General features: G+C 41.0%; 1 protein-coding gene across 1 annotated transcript in view; it reads left to right on the top strand.

The window, feature by feature from the left end:
* The window catches only part of kdrl (kinase insert domain receptor like), a 44,931-nt gene that overhangs the window by 22,256 nt on the left and 8,791 nt on the right, over positions 1-13,884 (top strand). The window contains exons 16-25 of the mRNA XM_058649757.1: positions 330-436; positions 1,212-1,341; positions 2,272-2,376; positions 3,945-4,058; positions 4,509-4,597; positions 4,706-4,859; positions 5,580-5,677; positions 6,682-6,804; positions 7,049-7,160; positions 11,243-11,342. Of these exons, the coding sequence (XP_058505740.1) occupies positions 330-436; positions 1,212-1,341; positions 2,272-2,376; positions 3,945-4,058; positions 4,509-4,597; positions 4,706-4,859; positions 5,580-5,677; positions 6,682-6,804; positions 7,049-7,160; positions 11,243-11,342 (1,132 nt within the window). The remainder of the gene's footprint in view (positions 1-329; positions 437-1,211; positions 1,342-2,271; positions 2,377-3,944; positions 4,059-4,508; positions 4,598-4,705; positions 4,860-5,579; positions 5,678-6,681; positions 6,805-7,048; positions 7,161-11,242; positions 11,343-13,884) is intronic.

Below are 13,884 nucleotides of genomic sequence, written 5' to 3'. Positions count from 1 at the left end.
GGAAGAGTAAAAAGTGCGGTATGCATGTCCCAAACAAACTACACATAAATATTGAAGCGTGTTTCCACTTCCTCTCTGTATACAGTCTGTCAGAGAGCATTTAGGACGAGACAAATAAACGAAAGAATGACGTGAAATAAAAGTCTAAAGGTCGTCCATCAAAAAAAACCAGAAACTGGGAATATGATGAAAAAAAATTTTTTGTTAATCTGTTAATATAAGGGTTAATATATTATTACGAATTATCATGACATCATGAAAATTGCAGACTAATGCTGTTTTTGCCAAAGAGCTTCTGTTGTAGACAACTGTTTCTTCTCTGTTTCCAGGGGACATGGGGAAGGCAAACATCGAGGTTATAATCCTGGTGTGCACTGGAGCCGCAGCCACCTTCCTCTGGCTCATGCTTATCCTCTTCATCCGCAAGCTAAGAAAGGTAACGCGGTATAGGATGGAATCCTCTCTCTCTCTCTCTCTCTCTCTCTCTTCATCTCTTTATCACAGACCACGTGTTGAACATTTGGCACAGTCTTCCAGCCATTTAATTCTGGGCCACTGTTAAATGGAAGGGAAAATTTAGCAGATGTTTATAAGTTCATCCTTTCCTGAGAACCGGCATATGCTTGTATGTTGTGGAGAGACTAGACAAAAAGGACACAACGTACTTTTGCCAAAAGAAGAAAGAGGAAACATTTCTGTGGCCTCAGGTCAAGTATGTGAGTGGGACTAAACATTTGTGCACAGCGGTTATTACTTGTGTCTAGTCATAAATGTCTCATCAACATTGTAACTTTTTCCTGGTGTCTAAATACAGATGATAAAGTTGAAAACTAGGGATGGGACAATACCACTTTTTTGTGTCTGATACCGAGTCTCTTCCGATACAGAGATTTACAACATTATATGTAACGTATGAAGCCGTTAACAACACATTTGTGCTGAGACATTTCAAAGACATAATTCTCCAACCGTGCCACAAATATTGTTCTCCCAAAAAAAAGATTACATTTTTACAGTTTAGTATTTTTGGATTGTATCAGATTTTACATTTTTGATCTGCCCAAATATCCCATCTGATTCCCATCACTAATGAAAACAGATTTAACTTGAGAGCAGAAAGTGAAATGTCCTTTATATGGGTACAAGTTATGGAGTTTTATTTATTTATTTGACCACCGGGACATTCACGTTTGTTCCTCTGGCATTTTCAGCAACCAGCGCACTATAAGATGGGTCCGTCCATCATCATTGACCCTGACGAGTGTCCCCTGGACGAGCAGAATGATCTCCTTCAGTATGACAGCAGCAAATGGGAGTTTCCCCGCGATCGTCTGCGACTAGGTGAGTGCCGAGCTGAAGAGTTAAGGCGGGGGTCTCAAACTCAAATGACCCGGGGGCCACTGAGCGTCTGGTTTAGCCAGTAAGGCCAAAAAGCAGCTGTTCAATAGGGGTGGGCAAGATGAGCTTAAAACTATATAACAATATTTGTGACAATATTTCACCAAAGTCATTATTGTTTTATGTCTTTTAGTTGCCTCTTGTGAGCATTTATGTCTCTTATTTATTATTCTGCACAGCACTTTAGTCCACTGTGGTTGTTTTTAAAGGGCTTTACAAATAAAGTTGGATTTGATTGGATTGGAGAATTTCAACAAAAAGTGCAGGCACTTATTTGCCTGCCATGTTAAAAAGTTAACATTAGTTTTATAAATGTTATATAATGTAAAGTTTATGTAAAAATGATAAACATTACTTATGTACTTTGGCACGTTTAGCTCTTTTGTTGCATGCACTTAAAATATACAAACACTTGTTGTGCAATATTTTATTTGACATCGATCAAGTTGTGGTGACGTCTGTGTTTATAATGATTCTGTTTGAAGCACAGACAATTAGAAATGCTGTAATCTGATACAACCCAGAGAAACAAACACAGCGTTTCTAACAAAAGGTTAAAAGTTCATCTCAAAATTGTTTGACGGTAAGAATATCCACAGCCACGCTAAGTTACAAGAGGGTTGTTGTCACCCCGTCTGCAGCTGCGTGGTGTGCAGGGTCATTACTTATCAGTGACCTGTGCTGTCATCCCGTCGTAAGTGAGCCATAAATTCTCTCGAAGAGCCGCCTGGTGATCAGAGCTCCAGCATGTTGTTTTAATTACTGACCCATAGCTCGACTGACAAAGAATCCATTTTGGTTCTTCTACCCGGGGGGGACAGGAAGCTCTGATGTCTGCACGCTTATCACACACTATCACACTATCTTTGCCAGGTAAAACTCTCGGCCATGGTGCTTTTGGAAAAGTGGTGGAGGCGTCTGCCTTTGGCATCGATAAGCTCTCAACCTGCAAGACTGTTGCTGTGAAGATGCTGAAAGGTAAGACGTGAAAAAGTTTGCCTTCATGGCCTCTCGGGTTTTATCTTTTTTGGGCACATTACGAGATCAGAGCTACATGTGCCTGCAATTAATGTTTAAATGGCGTATTGGTTCAAAGCAAAGCATGCAATGTCTGCTCCTTGCAAAGTGCGGTTCAAGGTGAAGGCTATGACCTCTAACCCCTGTACTTGATGAAGAGGTTCTGGTCGGATTCTGGCAGCTTGTACCTGGCGAGGAGGAGAAAATATGTTTATATTTGGTACGTTCCGAAACAATTCCCCCAGTCCATTATTTTACAGTCCCATTGCAACGAATGACCCATAAATGTTGAATCAGAATAAAAACAGAAAACAGGCCATAACTCAAGTATTCATGTGCAAATTATCACGACTGACACTTAACTTTTATTGCATTCTCGCAATTTTCTCTCTATATATTATGCGAGTGTGGACAGACGTGGAAAACTGGATCCCTATCAGTGAGTGGTGATAGTAGATATGTAGACGAGGCCCGAGTACGGATGAAAAATAGGGCTGCGGGTTCGATGTCTTGTCACTGTCATGGCATCAATCACGCCCCATTATAAATCACAGGATCTCTGGCTGTTGTGAGTCGTAGGTCAGACTTAATGGAAAGCAGCAGGTCTCCTCAAATCGACCGTGGTTTGGTTGGAGACTCCCCGGCTGCTTCAGCCTCTGGCTCATAAATATCAGGTTGGTTCGAAACAACGTAAAACAAAGTCAATATCTTCACATCCGTGGTTCAAGCTGAGGACGTTACATTGGTGTTCGGAACTTCCTAAAATCGGGTATGCAACGTGAGCAACCTCTCATTCATATTTCCATAATTGTGTTGACACTTATTTTTAAGGATTTCCACCATCTGTATCACTGGCCTAAAGCAATATTATTATTCTTCAGAATCACATTTAATGGACCGGCAAAATTAAATTCCCCAGTAATCCAGCAACCATAGTGCAGGCTTCTCTCTCGTGCTTTCTCTTTAACCTTTCACACTGACATTGCATATTTTCTGGGGGTTTTTCTTTTGCAGATTTTTAAGCGTAATCCCCCTGAATTCAAAAAATGCTTGTCCAGCTGCAAATGTTTACCAAAAGTCTGGAAAAATTATCCGGTGATTTAAAAAAAGGAAGACAAAGAACAATAGATGATTACCACTGGGTGTTTGATGGAAAACATAATATAGTATTTCCCTGGAAATGTTGTATTGCTGTTTAGTGCAATATGGATTTAAAGTTTTGTGTTTGTTTTAAATACACTAAACACACCTTTGAATGTAATACCAGATTTGTGTGACAGATGTAGAAGTGTGTAAAATACATAGAACAGAACAGACGGACAAATAGATTCAGCCTGTGTGAACTCACTGGATAAGTGGTGTAAAACACATTTGATTTTATTAAGAGACGTTTTATTTCATTACATGGTCTTTATTTGACAAAAGGCCATGTAACAAAGATGGAATGTAATGTCAAAAAGAAAACGTGTATGATTTTAATCAGTAGGTTTAGTGATCGAGTGGATAATTCTGCGTTCGCTCCATTACAGGAGGAGCGACGTCCAACGAGCGGAAAGCTCTGATGTCCGAGTTGAAAATCCTGATCCACATTGGCCATCACCTGAATGTGGTCAATCTGCTCGGAGCTTGCACGAAACCTGGAGGTGAGCTTTATTATTTTTTTTAAATAAAAAAAAGACACATTTAAGTGTCCCTTTAGAGTCAAATGATCAACTCCTCCTGAGTGTGAACTATTGCATGCTCTTGGAATAACCAGTGTTGTACTTAAGTACAAAATTCACGTATCTGTACTTTACTTTTACCCCACAACATTCCCTCTAACTACCATTGTTACTCGTTACTACCAATTCAAATTGGAAGAATACTCATTCACACGGCTCAATCCTTACTCCTCACTTTTTGAATACTTCTACTTCTAAAACTGAAGTACATTTTATATCAGAAAAAAACTTTTGATACTTAATTACAGTGTTAAACGTCAAGACTTTCACTTCAGTAATAATATAAAACAGTGACTTCTACCAAAGTCATTTTCTGGTAAGATACTTTATGCAAGACCGGGAATAATGATGAGAAATGTACAATCTTAACAGGACCACTAATGATGATCGTGGAGTTCTGCAAGTATGGAAACTTGTCGTACTACTTGAGGAGCAAGCGGGAGGACTTTCTCGTCTACAAGGTAGAGACACGAGCTGCACGACTGCTTCCCCAGTGTCCTTAACCGTCTTCTCACCTCACGTCATTAACATAATACGTGCGTGTGTGTGTGTGTGTGTGTGTGTGTCAGAACCAGGACGATAAGGTGGTGTCGTCGGTCTCGTCGTGTCAGCTGAGTGAGCTGATGAAGCGTCGCCTGGAGAGCGTGGCCAGCACCGGAAGCTCGGCCAGCTCTGGGTTCATCGAAGATAAGAGCTACTGCGACTCAGAGGAAGAGGAAGAAGGTAAAGGCCAAGCACGTTCCACACCCCCGCACCCCCGCACCCATCCTCCATCCCCCCCACCCCCCCTCCTCCCTCTTGTTTGTCCCTGTTGCTGTCTCCCTCCTCTCTCACCTCTGCTCCCCCCCCCTCCTGCCCAGGAATGAAAGCTCCCCTCAGATTGTTTTCTGCCTGTCTCTGGTGGGACGTTTCCTCCTCCTGTTCAGCAGTACAATCACTCCAGCAGGAGCCACTGTCACCCCACTGAGCCCGGGGAGGCGTCTGTTTATTTCCTGTCCTGACCTGAGCGTTGCTTTGCGGCATATCGTCCGTGTTGTTCCTCATGTGTTATTTCTGGTTTGATTAGCTGTTTACTCAGGTGGGCCCGTGGAAGGATTCTTTGTCATGTCCTCTCTCTCCCTCTCTCTCTCAAACCCCGATCAGCCCATAACTACACGTTTCACCTGACATCAGACAAATAGTTATTGTTTGATTTTTATCTCTCGTCTGTAAAGGACGTTTTATCCGAGACGCGTACGTGACAGGATGAGTTGTTGTGCTCTGGGAATCGTTTTGATGTTACCTTGTCAGATTGATCTGATTATCAGACTGACTGCATTTTAACACATTTATACAAATTATTATTCTTAGTATTATTATTAAAAAGGTCATTTATGTCCATTATGAAAAATTGTTCCCACTCCCAGAAAGATTTATGTTCTTTCCCCTTTTTTTTTCCAACAGAAGCTGAGGATTTATATAAGAAAGTCCTGACGTTGGAAGATTTAATTTGCTACAGCTTCCAAGTTGCAAAAGGCATGGAGTTCTTGGCCTCACGCAAGGTAATCTCTTCTTCACATAAACCAGGGATTTGTGTTATAAATCACCAATCAATTCTCTCAGTAACTGCATATCATGACAATGATTTTAGTTTTTATTTTAAACTGAATTTTAGTGAAGCTTAACCATGTTAATCCCAGTTTAATTGCTGCTGTTAAACAACTTAACGTGTGACCACAGGTCCTTAAATAATTCAAGGTCAAAAACTTGTTTAAAACTAAAAATGCTATTGTTTTATTGGCAAACAACAAACTGAATTTCCCTTTTTATACCCTAATTTGAGTCGGCTCACTTGGACATTAAGCATGACATTCAACCACTAAAACTATATTTTCTGTTCAGGAATGCAAGTAAATAACAATAATTTTTAATTAAAATAATTTTTTTTTTGTAAAATAATTCTATTCTAGCATTAAAAATATCCTTTTTGGTTTAATAGTGTCTATATCCTGGTGTATTAACCATTACAGAAACATAAAAAAATGATTTTGATAATTCTAAATGCTGTTAATTTAGAGCAGCTGTGGCTTTGGGTGGTAGTCTAATAAGTGTGTTAAGCCCTGAGTGTCATGCTGAACATTTCTGCATTGTAAATAAACAAACAGTAATCTTGAATCTTGAAATAATGAATTCAAGATTGTTAAATTTAAGTGTGCTTCTAACCTGGCTTCAATCATTCCACCATCGCTTTTGCCTGTTGTATTTTTCCTCTGTGGGTGGAACTTATTTATTCCAACTCATTCATAATTTCAGGGAGACCGGATGACACTGATTAAAGAATGAAGCCATTGTTGTAAATAACCTTTTACAGAGCATTTGTTGGCCTGGATATGGAACTCATCATTTTCTATTGTAATATCGCTGATGATTTGACCATGTGTTGTTCCCACAGGCCGACGTGTGCACAAGCACAGAGTCACCTTTTTTGAAGTCAATTACATTGAAACATGAATATAAAGATTATGTTTCTCTCTTTTTATTTTTAATTTTTTTACCCAATAAATAGTGCATCCATCGGGATTTGGCTGCACGTAACATACTGCTCTCGGAGAATAACGTCGTGAAGATCTGTGATTTCGGACTCGCCAGAGACATCTACAAAGACCCGGATTATGTGCGCAAAGGAGACGTGAGTCCATTCAAGTCTCGTGTGTCGTACAGTCTTGCTGTTACTGACTGTTTCCAGCTGAGCCGAGAAAACACTCGCGATGTGTTTTCATCAAGTGACGATTACTAAACAGGAAGCTGTCAGTCGCTTGAAAAATAAGCACTCAATAAATTCAGCCGTTTAAAAGCGACATTTGCTTAACACATTACTACTTTATGGATCTCTACATGGGTGCAGTTTAAGATTTATGACCTTACATTCACAGGCTCGACTGCCGCTCAAGTGGATGGCACCTGAGGCCATTTTTGACAAGATCTACACGACTCAGAGTGATGTTTGGTCTTTCGGTGTCCTCATGTGGGAGATCTTCTCTCTGGGTAAGTATCATGACTCATAAATCACACGTATACTTTGTGAACAGAAGCAAAGCGAGTGAAAACGCTTAGAAACACATAGAAACATGGAGAATGAACGAATCCGTGGGACTTGAAAAAGTGGATCACACATTTTATACATGAGTGATATCTAATGATGAGACTGCGGATGTAAGAAAAGGCAGGTCCTCCTCTCACCCCTTTGCTTTCCTGAGTGCATCAGTGAAGTACGATGGTCTTTGCACGCCAGAGAGGATGTTGTTTATTTTTGTCTGTGGAAGTAAGACTTCAAACGCACGCTCTGACAAACTGAGGCTCTTGCCAAAAGCTCATATAAAAGGCTTGTTCTACGGCTATGAAAGCAAAACAGTTTTTTGTTTTCTTTCAGCAAATAATGTTTAGCCTTAAACAAATGTACTTTGGGCAATAAATCCTCACCTTTAAAGCAATAACTCCATCAGTCAAAAAATGACACATTTTCTTCACTTTCACTTATATCACAGATTGGTTGGAGTTTATTGTTAACATTCTCACTTTTGTATTAATGCTGGCATTTTACTCAAACACTGCGTTCTCTAATCTGAGATTATCTGTGAGATGAGAGCTCTAGGTTCCTCGGCGCCTCTGGCAATGCAGATGACGCTTTTTCACTACCCAGCCTGGCACGGCTCGACAGGGCACTTTTTCTTTTTTTTTTGCTTTTCCATGAGCGATAGTACCTGATAGTCCGACACAAGAATCAAACCGAACGATGCCGAACTGTAGATCAGTTAAAAAGACTTTAGCACAGAAATGTATAAAAGATCAATATCTAACAGAGGAGTTTGGTGTATTTTAGCGACACACAAACCACATCACAAACTCTGCCACTGTATTTCAGTCACGCAGGAAGTACTGAACGATTCTGTGCAGAAATCTTTTTAATGAACTGATTCTAATGATTCAGTTACACCGAAAACAACTGCTTTACAAGTCACTAGTCACTCGTTTGTGTGTGTGTGTGTCGTGTAGTTTCATGCAGCCGTGCTATGATGACTCCGTCCACGCTGAGGAGGTACTATAGTAATGGAAAATCAAACCGAGCCGTGCATACTTCCTCCACTCTGTAAGTGTGCCTGGTGGACAAAGGGGCCTGGGTTTTAATTGTCAGCCTGGAAAATAAAAAAAAGCTACTTTAATGTCACTTGCGCAAAATGCATTAGAGAGTGTGTTTTTTAGTACAGTCATGGGACATTGAAATAAGAAAACACCTCCTTTAGCAGGCAGGCCCTACAGTACAGCTGCTCCCAGCTGGCAACATAAACTCACTGGAACCAAGCAGCCAGATCGGTGTTAAAGTGTGTGTCCCACTGTGAAACCACCGCAGCCTTTTCAAACCGCATTGTGTGTGTGTGTGTGTGTGTCCATGATTGTGCAGGCAGCACGTCACGGAGCTCACCACACACACGTTTTCTAAAGCGAGACTCAACATAAAATATCGCATGTTGAAATGTCACCATGGGAAGCGGGCGACGCATAAGAGGAGCAGTGTTGGATGAAGCGCTGTGCTGTAGTTTTTGACGTACGTTGTTGTCACCCTTTGAAAGACAGGGGTGTGTCAAATTGCATATTGTAAAGACCGCTGACGTCATTCTTGAAACCCCCGCCCCCTTATTTCTCTCGGTTCTTCTTCTTCTTCTTCTTCTCTTCACCACATTTTTCGTAAGAGAAACGCTCACACATCTGGTTGTGTTGGCCGGGCCTCGGGAAAATAAATCAGGAGACAAAGATACAAAGTGACCATGACAAATGGCTGAGCAATTTGATCCCGTTTGGAGGTCTAAAGTTTTGGGGCAAGCAGAGTATGTTTTTCAGATCACTCTGTGAACCAAAGTGTGTCAGCTCCAGTTTGTTTAAACATCCAAAATGTTGATCGTGTGAAGTCGATGCCAAAATGTGAACCGCGTCCCTGCGGTGTTTTGTCACACTTCATAAACACCACCACGACCACACATGTTTCCGAACATGTTTGACTTATCGTAACATATAAATACATTATCATAATCCACTCCTATAGGCATACGTTAAAGACACATGTCTTAACACGCACTCGTGGAGTCGCAGAGTCTCCACACATGTACTGTTTATTTGACATAATAACAATATATAAACACAGTATAGCACTGCCTCGCAAATATTTTAAGCATGATGCCGAGTGTAAACACACAAAAGTTATGATGAGATAACTTATTTCCAGTGCGGTCCGCGAGAGGAAGACAAGATGACAGACGCACAGCACATGCCTCACTAAGTTGTTATACACAGTCTTAAAAGGAGACTTGAGTATCTCACCAGAAAATGACTTTGGTAGAAGTTGAAGTCACTTTTTTTTATAATATTACTTAAGTAAAAGTCTTAAAGTATATGACACTTTCTGTACTTAACTATCAAAAGTAATTTTCTGATATCAAATGTACTTAAGTTTTAGAAGTAGGAGTGGATTGGGCCATGGTGGCTCAGTGGTAGGGCAAGTTGTCTTTCAACTGGAAGGTTGTGGGTTTAATTCCAGGCTCTGCTAGTCTATGTGCGTCCTTGAGCAAAGACACTTAACCCCATGTTGAAAGCGTGTAAAAGCGTGAATGTAAAGCAGTTCTTCAAGACTAGAAAGGCTCTATATAAATACGGACCGTTACCAACTCTTCTTCTGATTTTATTTGGTAGTAACGAGTAACAAAGATAGTTAGAGGAAATGTAGTGGAGTAAAAGTACACAATTGTAATTATTTAAGTGAAGTACAGAATATGTAATTAAGTACATTACATTACACTGAATATACATCATCTGATGAATGTACATTCCACAATACATACATCAAAAGGATTGTAAATCTCAGATGTACACACAATAAAATTAAGTGTATAAAAATTGTTTAAGGCACCACCAGTATCTGTACATTAGTAGTAAAAAGTGTATATCTCCTGGAAAATGATATTTTCATAGTGCTTTTTCTTAATATTTAATAATAACGAATGTGTTTCCTGACATTTTAATCAACAGTGAATTCACTGCACGACAGCTTTATTTAACAGATCGTGAATCACTGGCGCACGTTTTCGACAGCAATTTATCTCCCGAGAGTCACTTTGTGCTCGCCCCTAAACTAATTCTGTGGTTTCCAGTGAAAAGCTGAGAAATCACAAAGACGATGTTTTATATTGTGCGAGGAAACTCGAGCGAGCACACCCAATAAACATCTTTTAACAAGTCAAGAAATAGTGAATCGAAATAGACTTGGTGGGATGTATTTTCCAAAACCAACAAAAATGGATATTGCATAAAAGACCTTCCAGTGTGCGCCTGTGTTTTGACAATGAGCGTGAAGTATAGGCTTTGGCTCACAATTCAAATGTCATGACCAACATAACAGCTCAAATATAAACAAAATTAGCGATGGTTGATGAGTGAAACCTGACACGGCGGTCCCACTACAACAATATTACACATTTACTCCTCACAAGTCGACCGAAGATACATCGCCGAACGTTATCTGTGGGTGTCGATGATGTTTCTCTGCTTGGTTATGTTAGAGTTACGTGCTTCAGTTGCAAAGTCTTACAATTTATCTTCTTCGCTACGTTAGAGACGGACATTAAGTTACTGTTTTCTAAATAATGTTTAGTTTTTCTTGGAGTTTCACTTCAGAGTCAGAAGTTAGTCAGGTTATGGTGTTAATGAAGCAAAACAACACTTTTCTTATTTCTCTTTCAGACTGGGTTAGGGTCAGGGTTATCTCCTATACGTGCCCATGCCATGTGTGTGTCAACAGTTTTAAATAAAAGTAAACTGGCAAGAAGCAGCTTTTGGAATAATGAATAATGATTTTTGTGTTTTACTTACTTTGTTATTTAACCTTTATTTAACCAGGAAGTCCACTGAGATAGAATTCTCTTGTATGTCTTTTACATCCAAACAAAACACACCCAGTTGCAGTTTTCTATCTTTACACCATTTCATTTAACTGAAATTTAAAATGAGTATCTGCATGTTTACCGTCGTCAGTGATGTGACAACATAGTAACGAACCTCTAACGTCTTACGTGCACCAGGTGCTTCTCCGTACCCCGGCGTGCAAATCGATGAAGAATTCTGCTGCCGGCTTAAAGATGGGACGAGGATGAGAGCCCCAGAATATTCCTCCTCTGAAATGTGAGTATCCCTATTAAACATAGAGCTGTAACAAAACAAATACAAGTAAACCCATGTCAGGTCAATGATGTGCATTATTCAGCAGAACTGTTTTCTTTGTGGATTTTTCGTGCAGTCCTGGAAGTTTTTGAAAAATTGACAACTTATTTCCCACTGAACTATTATTTAATCAGTTTGGTTTTCCTCCAGTGAGAGAGTTCTAGTTTATCTCAGCGAGGTTAACGAGTAAAGATCTTCCCATATTAATAAAGAGCTGAGATGAGACATTGTTTCTCTGTGGATGTATGAGGAGGTGAGGGGGCTCCTGATAAGAATTACTTTCTAATTCTTTCTCTGAAATGTAGGAGGAAACATGAGCGACATGTGCAGGAGGTGAGGAGAGCTTTTTTTGGTGCTGGACAATATCTGTGGGAGAACACAGTCCTCTACTATCATATCAGTGCTGTCACTCAGTGATGCAGCAAGACAAAGTATTTTTTTGTAATGAGAATACTTTTGCTCTTCTGCCATATTTTCTAGCTCGTCCAGACCCACCAATCACAGTCTTGGGTTTCGGAGTCTCACCCTACAGTCATATATAGACTGCATGTGCCGTATCTGGTTTTAATTTAAAAAACGACTCGCAGAGTCAAACTCCACAAATCTTATTTGTTTTGAAAGCATAACGCTGCCCTTCTTTCCTAATAACGGTGTGGTAACAAAGGGTCCGGGGATTTAAAAGCATCTTGTGCCAAGTATAGCTAAGTGAATTAATTTATCAGCTTTGCGACAGAGATGTTGATTGGAAACGAACCGCAAAATCGAATCCAGACTTTAAGCTTTCGGTCGGTGCGGAAGGTCTGTCGACGCAGACCCAGCGGTGCCAAGAATGTCTTGTACTTTCCATCATGGCTCTAGCGGTCCACTGATGAATATAGAACTGCCAGATTTTACTTTACGTGCTCGGGACTGTGAGGGCTGCGTCTAATTTAAAGTCGAGATAAAATCTGCTGATATCAGTTGAACTGCGATGCACAGCAAAGCCCTCAGAGCCAGTGGGGTGAAATTCGCCGATCCCCTTGAGAGGTCTGCATTTGATCACAGTGTCTTAGGCACAGGTTTGGACTCCTTGGCCCTGACCCCAGAAGTATAATATATGAAAATAGATGAAAAGCACATGAGGTTGGAGGCAGTGTTGAGCAATTAATGTCTGCCACTGCTGCACTGATTCTTGTGGAATGTTACACACTGCCTGTTGAGAAACCCCCTCGTCCTGATGCATCAGAGAGGAATTTAGCGGATGCTGCTCAGAGAGTGTGAGGACAATATGTAGGATGCTCACTTCCCATCATACTAAAGTAGCCACAGAAATCTCACCCCTCCCCAAAAACACTCCACGCTCCCTTAAGACCCAAAACATGCAGCAGCAGGAGCGGGCTATTCATTCTCATTACGGAGAAGGCAGGAAATGTGGTTTAAATTGAACAGTCATACAATGTGTCCACTTCCCCCCCCTTCCGAATGATATGCATAAAGGCTGTGATCATGCTCTCGACATCCGGCCACAGTTTGGAGGGATAGCACCTGGGCAACCACCCTCTACACTCATTAATATGAGAATCACAGCTTCTTATAAGAGAGGGACAGTGAGGTCTGGATGCCCTGCACAAAAACAACACACATGGAGTGGAAGGAGGGTGGTGGGGGTCAGTACAGCTGCAGCAGCCCATCTGCTTTTACATAAGGATTAACTGTATGTAATAAAAATAAAAGACTGATCAAAATATTTTTGCGCGCATAAAACTTAAGATGCCCGCGGGGATCTCGGTGGTTACTGCAACAGAAACAGTATAGGGATCCATCACCGCCCAGTCCCAATCAGCGACACGCTGTGAACCTAACCTAAACAGCAGCCATGGTGCCCTGTTTCGGGAATTCCTGCACAAAAACGAAACAGCCCACTGCGATGGAAACTCGCATACAGGCTCCCTGAGTCTTCCCATATGGACAGAGACGCTGACAGCTTGTCACGGAGGCGGCGTGTGCTCTCGCTGGTCCTCACACCCGAGACCACAGGAGAATCAGATACGGCCCCAGAGTCTCGGGATCACCGGGAAACAGACAGCAGCGTATGAACAGACGGCGTGCGGGGATGACTGACAGTCGAGGTGTGATCAGTCTATTGATGAAGATGGAGAGACAGACCATTCTAGTTTTAAAAGTAGTCCAACTGGAGCTTTTCTGTGTGGAGTGTACATGTTCTCCCTGTCCAAAGACATGCAGTCTGGGTTTAGGGTTAAGTGGAGACTCTAAATGACCTGCAGTTGTGATTGGATGTTTTTCTTCTGTATGTTGGCCCTGTCTGTGACGGGTCCAGGGTGTTCACTGCCAATGTCAGCTGGGTTTGGCTCCAGTCAAAGAGATGAAGTGTTAGAGGTTGAAGTAAAGAATGAGTCACATTTTACAACAGAACAACCCAAATGTATGGTCTCTGCATTATTTTTAGGGCTTAAATATTTGGGTATTGGGATTGGTCCCAAAGTACATTGCGATTGCATTCGAT

The sequence above is a fragment of the Solea solea genome, chromosome 14, assembly GCF_958295425.1.
Source record: "Solea solea chromosome 14, fSolSol10.1, whole genome shotgun sequence".
NCBI lineage: Eukaryota > Metazoa > Chordata > Actinopteri > Pleuronectiformes > Soleidae > Solea > Solea solea.
This window is presented reverse-complemented; position numbering and strand designations above follow the sequence as displayed.